Genomic DNA, 16446 nt, shown 5'->3' with positions numbered 1-16446 from the left:
GTCAATTTGTGATGGAATACTTTTTCTTTACAAATTTTATCCATGCAGATATCTACTCGAGCAGAATTGATCGATTTAGCTTCTTTTATCCAACAATTTAAAATGTTTTCTTATAATTTAGAAACTACAGTTTTCCCTTTTCATATCTCCTTGGTGCTGTGCACTATTCCTCTATAGTTCCCAGCTGTCTGCCAGTGCATCCATCTAGAATGAGATGGAAGCCATATTATTCATCACTGATTCACCACTTATAATAAACATTGTAAACTTAAAATGTTGAGAGAAAAGATATTTTGATGGCTCCATTTACTTGAATTTGTGAATTCAAGATGTGTTGATGGGCTTCACATTGAATTTGTAGCAGTGAATCAACATGACCATCTTCAACCCCCATTCTGGCCAGGCTACCCTTCGAATGGTTTCTGCTTTCGGTGCCCTTGAGTCATTTTTGCCTCTTCACAGTAAAAATTGAAAAAAATCTATTTTTCAGTGATACAGCCCAAAAGCACAGAACTGTTGGCAACTCATTATCAACTAATACTAAATTGATAATCTCAAAGGATGACTGATGTGAAGAAATGAAAAATCACAATATTAGACGACGTTTTTCTGAGGTTGAATCTACAGTGCATTGTTATTGGCTGATGCTATTCCTGGTCAAATCAAATTATTGCATGAAAGAATGGCAAACTGCCAGACAATCTTGAATGATGTGAGAGAGATTACGGTTTTATTGCTGTACAGAAATGTTTGCGCAGCTGTAACCTATTACAAAATCATTTCAGTTATTGATCTATTAATTGAAAATTAAGAGCTCACAATTTTTTCTGTAAAACAAAATCGAGATGAGGCTTTTGATGTACATGATACAGCAGTAGTTAGCTGCTGTTTGCAGCAGCTGTTCTGAGCTTCATATCCCTCTTTAATAAGTTCCCTTGCAACAGCTCTCTGAAGAAGGCTCCCACGTGGCTCCATAATGAAGAGAAGCACACCTGGAAAAATGGCCCTCGATCATAGTTTGTCTAAAGTACATGGGAAATACTTGAGATTCAAACACTGAATTTAGAATTGATTTTGTGTTGAAGAGGGAAGAGAAGTTACTTGCACAGTATGCAAAGGTAAGGTGAGTTGTTTAGAAACCCCCCCTCCACCCCACTATGTGTCAGTGGTATTTTGTTTATACTACTTGTGCAGTATAAAATTCTACTTAAAATTGGTTTAGTTTTTTTTACATAGGAATGTTGTTGTTTCAAAGGGTACGTTACTGTTCCCATTATTTTATCCTGAGGCAGTTTCCCCTGAGCCTCCCATGTTGAATATTTTGTTTAGTGAGATTTAAAGTACAATTTGGAGACTGGTACAACCTTAAAATATTTTATTTTGTCAGAGTATGTGAATATTCAGTGTCTGCTGTGTAAGTTTTAATCAGTGGTACCGCTTTGGCACTGTAACCTTACAGCTAAATGTGGATCACACGGCTTGCCTTGTTTCAGTTTTTTCCTCAACCTGCTGAAAAGATAATAATAATGCTTGCATTTGATATAGTGCCTTATCACGTCTTCACGCGCTTCACAGAATATATGGCAACGATAACTGAATAGGTTATTTCAACTCTTAAAAGAATGGGCTTGATGTTGAATGTATTTTTAAATTTCAGAGTAGATAAATTGATAAAAGTTAAAACTTTCCACTACAATTGTGCCAATTTTTTTTTTACAGCTATTTGGACAGGTAAGGACAAATATTGTGTCAGCCTGGATCAGTTGGTAGCACTCTCACCTCTGAGTCAGAGGAGTGTGGGTTCAACCCCCACAATGGGACTTGGAACTATTGTGCTCTAAGCTGACATGCCAGTGCAGTGCTGCTATATTGCTGGAAGTGACATTTTTTGGATAAGGTCCCATCTAACTGCTCAGATGGACATTAAAGCTGTCATGGCACTATTCAAAAAGAGAGGGGAAATTCTCCCCGTGTCCTGTCCAGCAGTCATTCACTTCAAAAGGCTGTTTGTGGGACATTGCTGTGCACACATTGGATTGACTGCCATATTTGCTCACAAAACACAGTCATTACACTTTACAGTGCATCCTGTGAAGTGCTCTGGGATGTCCTCCCAACGTGAAAGGCACTATACCAAATGTATGGATTATTATTGTCTCTCATTTACTATCAATAATCCTCACATTCCTTACATTCCAGGAGATTACCCTAAAGGAGTACGTGTCCAGAATAGATGCTCAAAAAGATGATGAAGAGGCATTGAGGTATGTTAAATATTTTGTGTCATGATGACAGTAAAATGCATTTAAAGAATTTGCCTTTGCTGATTCCAATTTTCATAGTTTACATATACTTGCAGACTATGCAGAGGGTAATCATGTTTTACATTGTTTATATCATTATTTCTCTAGAAATACTTTCTTCTATTTTGACTCCTCTTTCTTTCTACTCAATGCTGTTCCTCGCTAAGAAAAAAAACAAAGAGTGTGAATCTCTGTTGCTTGTGAGGCTGTTAGTGTCTAACTTGAGTAGATTGACAGAGGCCTGGGAACAGGTAACCTTTCTCGCCTTATCTGCAGTAGGAGGTATGTGGTCTGAGGTGATCAGGAAAAAAAGTTAAAGGTTAATCTCAATTATCGTTTAACATCCTGCACCACACATTGCTTTTGAGACCAGACTGTGGTTACAAAAGCCCAAAATTTACACGCATCATCCTTTGCTGCAGCTTTCACTTACAGCAATGCTTACATAACTGTTAGGCACTCTGTGAACAACTTAAATAACTGATTAAGTTACACAAACTTGTGAGAAAAAGTGATAATACTCTTTCCCTAGTGTGATATCCTGTATTTTGCAGATTGTATTGAATATGACCGTGTTTAGCGATATTATTATTTAGCAATAACATCTCACTCTTTGCTTTCACTATCCTTACGGAAATATGTTCTGATTATACATTACACCTATTTGTACTTATTACATTATATGGCACAGCTCAGCTTTTTAACCAAACAGTATAGTTTGCAGTTGTGTTTGACCTAAACCCAAAATCAGATTTTTCTTGGAGAATGAATCATTTGTTGCATTTTTAATTGTATATCTCCAGTAATAATAATAATCTTTGCATTTAATATTTTTTCAAGTCTTCTAGACATCTTAAAGCACGTCACAGAATATAGTGTAAAGTGAATTGACTGTATATTTTGGGGGAGAAATGCGGCAGCCAATTGCACACAGCAGTGTCCTACAAACAGTTGTGGATTGAGTAACTAAATTATTATTGTTTGGGGATTTTTTCTTGAGGGATTACCAGAAAGTTCCAGAAGAGTAAGGGGATAGGCCGAGCAGGGACAGGGAGGAGAGCCACACCGCCGCCATGGCGGTTAGATCATGGGGTATGATGGAAGGGTGGTGTGGCCTCTGTCAGGGGGAAGGTGTCGCCCGGAGTGACCCAGGTTTTGGTGAGGGCGAGGATGTTGAGACAGAGGGGAATAGAAGGGTATGGAAGAGAGTAAGGAGTGGGTGGAGATTGATATAGAGCATAAACACTGGCACAGACTGGTTGGGCAGAATGACCTGTTTCCATGCTGTATATTCTATGTAAATCTCTTTAAGGAGCTATCTGGTTATTGATTACATAAATATTTACTAATACTCTTCGGTGGCTAGATACTAATGGGTAACAAAATATTACCTGTTTCTTATGTGCAAATAAAAACAAAAAACTTTCCTGCCAGCTAGGAACCTTCTCTTTGCTCAATATATTATCTTGAGCACGTTAGACCCTTTTCACCTTGAGCGCTGACTGTATCAACCTGCACGGATGCTCACTCTACCCCACAGAGCCAGTATTGCACATTGATGTCTTGTTTGACTTCCAAGTGTCCTTCAAATTGTCTCACTCATTTAGTTCTCCTTCACTGTTCTAATATAGGCCACCTCTCACCCTGGTCTCCTGAGCCCCTCATCCACATCGTTATGAGTCCAGACTTCCCATTTCCCAGAAGATTGACTTCAATATCCTTACTCTCACCTACAGTTCCTCTCACCATAATATCTTTGCACCTCCCTATTTCAGCAATTTTCTCCAGCCTCACTTTCCTGCTTATCTGCTCTGCTCAACAAATTTGGGCCTGGTGGTTGTTCCTCATTTCCTCTGCCCCACCATTGGTGGGTGAGCCTTCAGCTATTGTAGCCCTATTCTCTGGAACTTGTTCGCTAAATCCTTCCACCTCGTTCCCTCCCTACTTCTCTATCTGTCTCCCAAATAACTGTTTGACTTAACCTAAAGTAACTTCCCAACTCTTTGACCTAACCTAAAGTCACCTCACTACCCCTGCTCGATATCCACCAGGGTCTATGTAAAGCACTCCGAAGCTTTACCCTATAAGACATAGGAGCAGGAGTAGGCCATTCGAGTCTGCCCCACCATTTAATAAGATCATGGCTGATCTTCTAACCTAATTCCATTTACCCGCCTTATCCCCATATCTCTTAATTCCTCTATCCTTTAGAAATCTGTCAACCTCAGTCTTGAATATGTTCAAGGACTGAGCATCCACAGCCTTCTGGGGTAGAGAATTCCACAAATTCACTACCCTCTGAGTGAAGAAATGTTTCCTCAACTCAGTTTGAAAAGACTGACCCTTAATCTTGAGACTCTGACCCCTACTTTTAGATTCTCCAACCAGGGGAAACAGTCTCACGGCATCTACCCTGTCAAGACGCTTAAGAATCTTATAGGTTTCTATATGAGGAGCGCTATAGAAATGCAAGCTCTTGTGTGTTTTTGTGAGAAAAGATTTTTTTCAAATGCAAAAATAATTGGAAAGAAATCTGATTTTCTGAATTCAGCTTTGGGATAGTGACTACAGACAATGCATTGTAATAGTTAAGAAGGGAGGAACACAAATAGGAATAATATCAGTAGAAATTTCAGCAAAATGAGAAAGAGTGCAACACATACCAGGATGGTTGACCAGAAAATGACCAAATTAATTTATACTCCCTGAGAAGTTTATGAACTAATTCTAGGGAAAAAATTAAGACTGAGAGACAAGCCAGTGATGACAGAATAAGTTTTAAATCTGGCTTAGTAAAGTTTGTGCTGAATGGCCTTATCAAATTAGTTCCTTGTACACTGAGATTTTTGTAGTGACAATCAAGATAGTAACTGGGTAATAAGGGTGAAATCTAGAAAAGGAGTGGATATGATCAACCAAAATCCTGTGTATTGTTCCATACTTCTCTATGAAATCCACACTAATTGGGATCAGTTCCTTTGAGAAAATGTGAACAGTGCAGTTAATTGGACATACGGAAAATACAAATTTGCTGCAGTGCTAACTATAAAATTCTTCCACCAGAAGGTGTACAATCGTTATAGTGTCACACTGTTCTCTCGTTGTTGTTCTCTCTGACTCTCATCTCTCTCTAGCTTTCACTCGGCCCTTTTCTCATTTTCTCTCTCTTGAGTTCTTTCACTTGTTTTACTTGATTGGTGGATCGTTTGTGGGGGTAATAATCCCTGTTGAAAAAAAAATTCACATTTCGGCCACAAATTATACAGTCAATTCACTTTACAATATGTTCTGTGAAGTGCTTTGAGATGTCTCAATGACGTGATATGGCGCTATATCAAATGCAAGGATTATTATTTTTGATACAATACAAAATTGCATTTGTATAGCTCCTTTCACGTTGAGAGGATGTCCCAAGGCGCTGGACAGTCAGGGATTTGGACCCAAGCAAGGGGGTTGGGATCAGGGAGGGGGGCCGAAGGAGCGGTCAAAGTGGAGGGTCTTGAGATGTGCTTTGAAGGAGGCAAGGGAGGGAGCGACACAAAGGGAATATGGGATAGAGTTCCAAAGCATGGGGCAGAGAGGCTGAAGACCCGACCACCGAAGATGGGGCAGGCCAGGCGGGTGATGTGGAACAGGACGGAGCCTGCTGAGCGGAGGAAATGAACAGGTTGATGTGGGCGTAGCAGATCACAAAGGCAGGAAGGAGCTAGGCAGTGGAGAGCCTTGAAGGCGAGGACAAGGATTTTGAACTGGAGGATAGGGAGCCAGTGGAGACGGGTGGGGTTCATAGGGTCATGGAGCCTGGTGCGGGAGAGGACACAAGCTCCATATCCTCAACCAGCTGATCTTGGTTTAATGTCTCATCGAACAGAATGAAACTTCTGGTGATGCAGCACTTATTCAATATTGCAATAGAATATCAGTCTAGTTTACAAGCTCAAGTCCCAATATAGCATCAAACCCACAACTTTCTAACATGGAAATGAGTCCTCCTGACTGAATATTATCAGACTGAGAGAACTATATGTTATTTCAAAGTCAGTGGATAGCAGAATGATAACTACATATTGCCTATTAAATATGTCACTCAACGCTATATGACAAAGGCCTTAGGTTTTCCTTCTTTTTCGATGGAATGCTGATGAAAGTTTATAAGTGTATGTGTAGCATATCCTGGAGCAAAATAAAGCTCCCTTTTACATTATCCCAGCCCAGTTTCTTTTCCTATCAGCTTTGCTCTGCATTTGCGCTGTGTTATGCTAACCTATAAATTTCCCTATCCAAATAAGAATTGCTTCACTGCACAAAATATGTATTTTAATAAATCCAGTTCAGTGAGCACATTGGTCTGAAATCCAAATAAATTTCATCATTGATATGCAGTACAATAACTATGTATTTGCAGCATCAAACTGGGTTAAACCAGAATGAAGCTTTTATAACTTTCTACTGATTTGATGTTTGAATTATATTGGGTTGTGATACTGTCATTGCTTTGCACCATAAATTCTGGGGTTAAACAGTAGTGTTTTAAATTCTTAATGGGCATTATTTCTGGAATCTAGTTTTAGATTTATTCTTATCTGAAGTGCCTGGAATGGAATTCTGAACTCACTTTTACTGTGTTATTTACAAGATCAGTGAATCTGATCTCGTTCTTCCAGAACACCCACCCTACCTTCCTTCCATCACAGCAACAAGCTGTTTTTTAAATGAATCTAATGTCCTGGCCTCAATCACCTTCTCCCAAAAGGCTGTGGATGTGGGATCAATTGAAATTTTCAAGACTGAGGTGAATAGATCTTTGTTAGGTAAGGGTATCAAGGAATGTGGACCAAAGGCGGGTAAATGGAGTTGAGGTACAGATCAGCCACGATCTAATAGAATCGCAGAACAGGCTCAGTCGGCTGAATGGCCTAATCCTGTTCCTATGTTCCAATATACATCTCTGGAATTTCCATGTGTAGGTGGGATGCAGGGAACTATGTTTGGTTTGGATGCTCTTAAGCATGGATTCTGTATGTGTTGACAGTAGGCTGATCCCAAAAAAATCCATTTACAAAATGCACAGAAGTTTGAGGGTTTTTTATTGTTATAATTTGGTATAAATTATGAATAGTTGTCATAATTTATGTATAATGCCGTATCCACCAGAACAGGCAGACAGGATCTAAGTTTAATCTGAAGGACAGCACCTCCAATAATGCAGCACACCCTCAACACTGATTTGCAGTGTCAACCTATGGACTAACGGACTATGTCAATTCAATGTTCTGGCATGGGGTTAAACCCCACAACCTTTTGATTCAGAGGCGAGAGTGCTACCAACTGAGAGAGGCTGATATCCCAGTCTTTTTCTTGTTTTTTTTCTCTCCCAACTGAGTGATTTATATCAGGGATGGACGACTTACTTAGCGTGACTATTTTACACATGTGTAATATGGACTGTGGGCTGTAAATTTGCCATTCATGATTTATATGATCCAGTTTTCTCATACAATTACAGTATATATGCAATAAAGATAGGTGAGGCTTCATGAAAACATTTTTTTAAAAACTTAAAGCTTCGGGTGGAAATACTTGCAGACTAATTAGTCTGTTCACATGTAAAATGGAGACCTTATAACGATAACATTATAGTACTTTAGTTTTGCATAATAAGTTGCATTCAATAGATTGATGGTGAAATATTTTGAATTATTCCAACAATAGTACCAAATTAATGAATGCCTCATTTGAAAGTAATAGTATCTAATGTTTTACATATTTCAACTAATCTTTTATATTTCAATCTGCCATCATAAAGTCTGAAATTGTGCAATTGCAAATTCATATCACTATCTTAGATTGAGTACATGGGAATAAACAGAAATTGAATTAGAGTCGATAGCCTTAGCAGCAAGTTAACATGGCACAGATATGATTGGTGTGCTGTGCTGCTGTTTCTGTAAAACCTTGGTAAATGAATAGGATGCTATATAAACATTTGCTTTATTTAAGAGAAGTTATAAATGGTTATAACCAGAGCTGTTAGGAATAGATCTCCAATGCCTTGCTATGCTTCTCTATCTTCCCTAGTTCTCTTCTATAACCTCCTAAATATCATCATCTGGTCCAGTCAATTACATGTACTGGTGAGGTAATGGAAATCCCTTTGATAGATGCGACTCAAGCCTCACTCCTGTATCAATTCTACAATTGTATGCAGGGGGGTTGATACAGGTAATATATGAAAAATTACATTATATACAGTGATGGCTTAATAAATGGAGATTGAATTTCTATTGTAGAGTGTGGGTATTCAAAATACGTGAGGTATTCAGAGAACATAATTTCACTGGTTTGAGTTAAAATCTGCAGTGGAAGCAGTTATTTAAATCCCTGTAACATGCAATTGTTACCTATTCTATGTCTTTTCTGTTGCAGTGTATTTAACTAATTATTAAAACATGTATTTCAGCAGACTTTGTCAACTTGGTTTGTGTGTGTATATATATTATATATATATTACATACAGGGGAACTCTGAATTGGACGTCTGTCTTGGTATTGTGTAGGTCCCTGAGCCAGGCAGGTCTGCAGTACTCCGAGCCACTGCTGATGACAGTCCAGCTAGCTTGGCTCAGCAATAGGACCTCAAGGGACAGCTAAGCTATGCAGTTTTAGCTGGTTAAACTCCAGAATTTGGTAAGCAAGGTGCATCCTCCGGGGAGAGAGTGTGCATTCCATTCCAAACACTGGAATTTCCATGTGTGGGTGGCCTACATGGCACTCTGTCTGGTTGGATTCTCTTAAGCATGATGGTGGGTTTCCACACGTTTTAGACACCTGGCTGACCAAAAATAGTGTAGGTCTATGCTGGACAGCCAGGACACTGTAAAGCTAGCTCCTGCATAAAGTGGCCGGGTTCAAGGAAGTTAGGTCTTGCTGATGTTTTGCTGGTAACGTCACTCACTGCATGTACTGCATGCGCGTCACATGCAGGAAATGCAGCTGAATCAATGCTCAGTAAGCGACGTCAATGGCGATTTCATGAACTGGAAATTGACCATTTTTTCATTGAGACCATTGGGTGCAGCAAGCTACAAGGTAACCTATAGCTAAGGTACGTAGACTACATTTTAGGTTTGCTAAACAAAATGCAGCTGTGCCATGAGCGAATAAGAACTGCAGTGGAATTCTGTTAAATATTTGATGTACGGTGTTGCATATCAAACATATCTAGTTAATTGACAGTTTGGACAGTTAGCACATTTAGTGATTACATAACCTCATAAATAAGATGAAAAAGCTTGTGGCATACTGTTATAATACCACCTGGCTCAGCAGTTCATGCCCTTTTTTCCATTGACGCACATTACTATACCAATTGCAAGAAAAGGTGTGGACCACATTTGTTGGTAGTGTGTGTTGTATAATGAGGAAAGTTTTTTTTTGTCAGTTATGAGTGCTTACTTGTAAACATTGCTTAGATATATCTTAAGCAATTAAGGGGGAATGTTCATGAAAGGCAGAGGATGTTTTCTGTTGACTATGTGCAAAGTGTTCCTCTTCACTTTTTGCAGTGAGCAACAATTTATGCTTATAAGGCTTTTCACATTGGGAGACCATCTCAGGGGCTTTAAGACTGAGCAGAAACTTGATCTGGGAAGCAGGGCGGGGAGGAGATAGCTGACAGAGCAATCAAAGAAATAGATCTTCAGATAGAATTTGAAAATGGAGAGGGATTGTCCAGGTGGAGGGATTTCAGAAGAGAGTTCTGGAGGGAAGGGGCAAAAGGCTTTGTTCACCAACGGTGGGGTGGAATGGGCAGTAACTGCAGTGCTGGAAGGGGTCCAGTGAAGATTTTTTGAGAACGGGGGTCATGACATTAGTTTTGGAAATGAAAGGTACTCCTCTAGGAAAAAAAAGGGAGGTTGATGACATTGGCTAACAGGGATGTTGATATTGGCTACTCAGTTGAAGCTGAGTGGACTGAAGCAATGTGGGAATGGGGGCAAGGTGGTGGATTTCATGTGGGAAGAGGGGGAGATGGGATCAAAAGTGGGGTAGAGGAGGGGAAGTGAGGGGGAGGAAGTAAAAGCACCTGAGTGGAGCTTGTCAATTTGGGACACCAGGAAGTCCATGACTTCACATTTGAAGTTAGAGGTGAGAATGGAGAGGGTGCAGGACAGGAGGTGGTTGGTAGTGGTGAAGAGGAGCCTGGGATTATCTTTGCCCTCCACAATCAATGATCCTGAATCTGAGATTTAACTGAGAAAAGAGAGCAATGGTAAATGTTGGTGTGGTTTTGGCAGCTCTGACAGTGGCCCACACAGCTTGGATTTGAATCACGTGCTCTGATGCACAGCTTTGGACTTTGATTGGAGGCAATTGTTGTACTGGGAGATTTGCAGCAGTAGGAAGCAGATCAGATGATTACAGCGTCTGCATAGTGCGTTATGTGGGCAATGAATTTTAAGATGTATGAATATCTCTTGAAAAATGAATCTCGTTGTCTTCTATTAAAGTCATTTAGCCCACCCAGCCAACACCTTCCAAGGCTACTCAAAACATAGCCTATCATTGACCTCATCCACTCATATATTCCAGACATAAACTATTGCAAAGAAATGCCCTAAATCCAAAGCCATCGGGCAAAACTTCTTTAACATTCAGCCATTCTGCACTGACAAACTGAATTCCTTCCATCTACGGGTGACTCCTCCCTTTACCCCAGCAAGATTGGAATTATTGTTACTTATGGAATAGTACAATCATTCGGTAACCATAAGTGGAATAATATTGGTACTAGCATTAATAGTTACAGAGAATAAGTTAGTTATAAATGCAGTTTGAATTAAGATAAATGCTAAAAAGTATTATGCTTGAGTGAATAAGGCCTGAGCAGTGGAATTCTATAATTGGGTCAAGTGCGTTGTAGCACAATGATGGAAAAAGAAAATAATGTTAACAAAGACTGCTAAATCAGATATTTTAATACAACATTTTCTTAGAGAATAGAGAGAATAGATAATAGAAGTACATTACATAGATGATTACAAAGAATATACAGCACGGAAACACAGCACTTGGCCCATCCAGTCTGTGCCGTGCCGGTGTTTACACTCCACGCAAGACTTCACCCATTCCTTTCTTCCTCCCATAACATCAACATTGCATTGCTGGGGAAGCACTACATGGTCAGAGATATCACCCATGATATTAGATGTTAAACCAAAGTTCAATCTGCCTGTTCAGGTTCATGTTAAAGATCCCATTGTACTACTTGAAAAGAGTAAAGGAGTTTCTCCCGGTGTCCTGGCCATTAATCCTCCAGATAAAATTGGTGTTTCACTTCATATCTGCTTGTAGGACCTTGTTGTGTACAAATTGGCTGCCGTGTTCAAGTCCAAAACACACAGTCATTACTTAACAGTAAATAACGTGAAGTGCTTTGAGACATTTTGACATGTATTGCTGTATCAGATTGTTTTATTGTTGTCTGTGTAAACATTACCACAGATTTTCAGTATAATCAAAATTGCAAATGTCTCCTCTAGGAGGAGCTCCAGCACAGCTGAACAACTTTGTATGGTCAAGTCATTGCTCAGAAAAAAACTTGAAAGTGTGAAGATGTAGCGATAGCATTGGGAAAAAAAGGTGGTTGTTCTTTTGAAAATGGTTCTTTGTCAGGACAGGTGGTGACTTTATGTGTACAGTTTTGAGCTGAAAACGCCCTGATTTTAGTTAAGTTAAGCTACACTGTAACCTCCAGATATAGTTACCTTTCATCTTGTAGTATATAGTTAAGTTAGTATCCGCACAATATCTAATAAACCATTTACTTTAAATCTAGTTCCATATACACACCATTCTCATATCCTGGTTGTTATTTATATATATATATATATATATAGCAGCTTTCACATTGGGAGGACAACTTGGTGGTGTTGTTAGTGTCCACATCTAATATTCACTTGTTTTGAACTATAGATCAAAATTTTGTCTCTGATTTGAATGCTTGAATCAGAATTAGATCCCACTTTGTATCTGGAAATATTTATTATTTGGGGGTAGCATTTGCACTGATTTATTTACCAATTTCAGATATGCTGTTGTAGAACTAGTTAACTTTTCATGGAAAGGAAAATTACTCCCTCGGACCCATCTTGTGTATCTCCTAATAATAATAATCCTTACATTTAAATTGTAAGGGAAGCATCTCAAACTGCTTCACAGGATATACTGCAGTATCATGACTCTGTATTTTGTAAACACACAGCAGCCAATTTACTCACATATCACAAAATTAATTTGTTTAAATCTTATCAGCTGTAAAGTAATGGCTCTAAATAGGTTAAGGAATTTTTTAAAAAATGTACCACTATTCATCACCTTTTTTGCCCCAGTTTAAAAATAACTTGTGAAGAATGCAGTACCTCTTTCAGAATGAAAAATACTAACTTTTGACTTATGGTTGAACTGGGCAGAAAATTGCTCAGCTACATTTTAGGATCCCAAATGAACTGAATTTGAACACATTCAAGTCTAGTTACTAATTCTAATATGATAATAATCCTTGCATTTGATATAACATCTTATCGCATCAAAACTTATGAAAGCACCATACAAAGTTTTCTGTAAATGGTTGTATATTTCTAGCAGCAGCCAATTTGCAGCAGCATTGTCCCGCAAATGTGTATGAAGGAATAACTCATTTTAAACTCCACCTCAATTTAACATCTCATTCGAAGGAAGGGTTAGTTATTTTGCACTAAATTTAGAGCAACGGGAGTCAGTTAATGACTTAACTGTTAATTCCACATTGACCAGGATGAGGACTACTTGGATAGTGCCACACTTTATTTAGGGAAAGAGAGAACAGAATTGGAAGAGGAACAATTCAATATTTATGAATTCTATAGTCCTAGGCCTAAATACAGAGAATTTTCAGGGGTCAAAAGATATCAAATTAAGACATCACTAACTGGAAGTTTGTTCATCAGCCGCAACAATTTAAAACTGAAGATTTAAGTGCAATAATAATTTGAGAGGACAGATTTTGAGCAATCAGCTTCCTGGAAAGGGTAGGCCTTGTCAATTCATATTTTTGAGAGCTCCTTCTAGTATGGTTCTGCTTGGCCATAATGTTGAATTAATTTTGAATTCTATGTCCACCTTTCAATTTGCAAGCACTGGACTGATGCAACAACCAATTTGACACTAAATTTTATAACATAGTAATAATATATTGTTGCATTTGATATATCGCCTTATTATGTCATTGAAACGTCTCAAAACACAGAATATATTGTAAATTTAATTGACTGTATATGTTGTGGGTGAAACGGGGCAACCAATTGCGCACAGCATTGTCCTGCAAACAGACGAGGATTGAATTACTAAATTATTATTATTACTATTTATTTATTGTTTTTGAAGGGATTATTACTCCCGGAAAGCGATCCGCCAATAACCGGGTTCCTATTTACTGCTAGGTAAATATAGGCGTGTGGAGTAAGGAAACAACTTGCTTATGGTTTTGCGCTGCATGGGAAGGAATCCAAGTCTTCTCGCTTGCGAGGCGAGTTCTCTAACCGCTAGGCTGCAGGATTCCACGTGGGCCAATGTAATTTAGATTATGATAGCCACTGGCTACAATTTTAAACCTCAAGTCTCAGGGAAAAAAAAGTTAAGAGTGATGATTAATAATAAGCAGTATTTGATTTGTGAGGGGAAACTGGTCTGCATTTGATACAGCGCCTTTTACGTTGGGAGAACATTTCAAATACTTCACAGGATTTACTGTAAAGAGTATTTTTTGGATTTACCTTGTGTTTTGTTGCCATGTATTTTGTTGGCAGTAAGTCAGTAAAACAATGTTAGATTGTAATGTTTTAAAACATAATGAAAATATACTTATTGAAAGAAGAGAATAGTTAATTATTTTCCTGTGTTAGAAAAACATGCCTTCATGTCAATAGATTAGAACAACAAATCTTCCCATATGGGGTGTTTGAAATGTTTTTGCCATAAATGTTTTTGTGTCCATAAATTCAATAAAAAAAGAATTAGATGCTTGAAAGAAGAACAGTCAGGGGTTTGGGGAGCGAGCTGGAGAATGGAATTTTCTTTTCAGATTAGGTGCCTTGTGTGGAGAGAACACCAGCACAAACTTGATGAATCAAATGGCCTGTTTCTGAGGCTGTATGACTGAATGATCTGCATTCTGTGACAATAAGGCTTTGTCACGTGTTTTCAATAACCCTTCACCCTCCCTTTACCAATACTCGGAAACATCCATTTATTTCATGTTATAAAAACATTTTGTTCACATTTTAAAAACATTTTGTTTTGACGAGCTAGAGCTGATGTTTTTTTTTATTTCAGAGAAGTTGGTCTACAAAAAGCATACCAGGAGCTGAAGAAAGAAATGTCTAATGTACGTATGGTGGCAAAAGTGCAAGCGGAACTTCTGCAAAAACTGTTAGCCACACAAGGTTCAACCAAGAATGGTAAGATGTAGTGTGTGAGGGGGAAATGGTCTGTCTTTAACCACTGATCCTATCAATGCCAATAAAACAGCAGCCATCAGATATCTTCTCAACATCTCACGATTAGCTGATAAGTCTAAATACACAAGCTACTGTCTTTTTTGTATATATTGGTTCTGTCTATTTTATACTGATTGGCTTCACACATAAAAGGTGTTGCTCATGTACAAAAACATATTGTAGTTTCTATTTTTTGTGTACCCCTTGTGGCTTCTTCTCCACAGTTTAAACATCACTACATCAAGTAGCCTTTGCAAGTAACACTGAGGTGTCAGCCAAGCTATTCAGCAACCTTTACGTCCCACATTTCAACCTACAGAGCAATCAGAATTTGATTTTTGTTTTTAACATTAGCCTTTTAAATGGTGTTTACATTTAATATAGCACCTTATTGCATTAAACCATCTCAAAGCGTTACAGAGTTTTCTATAAAGTATAGTGACTATTTGCAGGGGAATACAACAACAACAAATTACATTTGTATAGGGTCTTTTACGTCAGGAGGAAGAACACTTGCGCACAGCATTGCCTCAGAAATAGCCATGAAGTTGATGACCTATTTTGTATATGGAAGATTGTTAGCCAAAAAAAGTCTTTAATGTCCACCAGAACAGAAAAATGGAAACTTTGTTTAATGTTCTCAAAAGGGCGAAATATTGGGCAAGTTTCCTAACTCCACGTGCCGTTGCTTACCTAGCAGTAAGTAGGAACCCGGATGTTAGTCGATTGGTGGATCGTTTTTCCGGGGGTAATAATTCCTTCAAAAGAAATAATAATAATAAATTGGGTAACTCAATCCACTATTGTTTGTATGACACTGCTGTCGCAATTAGCTGCTGTATTTTGCCCACAGAAAAATACAGTTAATTCATTTTACAGGATATCGTGTGAAGCATTTTGAGACATCTCAGAGATGTCTTTTTACGAATAATGGTGATGTAATGGGGCAATTTTTCCTTTTATTTAATGAAGACCCATTTTGAAGGGCGGTCTTCTCCAGGTCATGTACTGTATTAATTGCACTAAATCTGTCTTTTCACCTGAAAAATGTATTTGTTAGACAACACTGGAAAAAAGACCATACATGCAGGCCATTAATGTGGGAAGGCGTGACCAGAAAACCAAGCTTAATGAATTTCAAGCGTGAAACTGCTCCTACAGTTTCTTGTTGCTGTAGGTTTGGTCAAGTCCATTTGGCAATGTAAATAAGCTGAATTTAATAATAATAATCCTTGCATTTGATATAGCACCTTATCACGTCATCTAGATGTTCAAAGCGCTTCACAGGATATACTGTAAAGTGAATTGACTATGTTTTGTGGGCGAAACGCATCAGCCAATTGTGCATAGCAGGTCCCACAAACAGTCATGGACTGAGTGACCATATTATTATTATTTATTTTATATTATTTGACAGAACCAGCGATATATACATCCATGCATTATCTAAGGCTAAACACTTTTCACCAGATACCTGTAACACTTGGTATATGTAATAATAATAATAATAATAATCCTTGCATTTGATATAGCGCTTTTCACGTCAGGAGGACGTCCCAAAGCGCTTCACAGAACACACTGTAAAGTGAATTGACTGTATATTTGTGG

General features: G+C 38.4%; 1 protein-coding gene across 1 annotated transcript in view; it reads left to right on the top strand.

Annotated features, from left to right (window-relative positions):
* azi2 (5-azacytidine induced 2) overlaps positions 1-16446 on the top strand; it is a 38471-nt gene that overhangs the window by 17227 nt on the left and 4798 nt on the right. The window contains exons 6-7 of the mRNA XM_042332096.1: positions 2200-2264; positions 14675-14799. Of these exons, the coding sequence (XP_042188030.1) occupies positions 2200-2264; positions 14675-14799 (190 nt within the window). The remainder of the gene's footprint in view (positions 1-2199; positions 2265-14674; positions 14800-16446) is intronic.

The sequence above is a fragment of the Callorhinchus milii genome, unplaced genomic scaffold (genome assembly GCF_018977255.1).
Source record: "Callorhinchus milii isolate IMCB2004 unplaced genomic scaffold, IMCB_Cmil_1.0 Scaffold2, whole genome shotgun sequence".
Taxonomy (NCBI): domain Eukaryota; kingdom Metazoa; phylum Chordata; class Chondrichthyes; order Chimaeriformes; family Callorhinchidae; genus Callorhinchus; species Callorhinchus milii.
The sequence above is the reverse complement of the archived record's forward strand: the minus strand, read 5'-3'. Positions and strand labels throughout refer to the sequence as shown.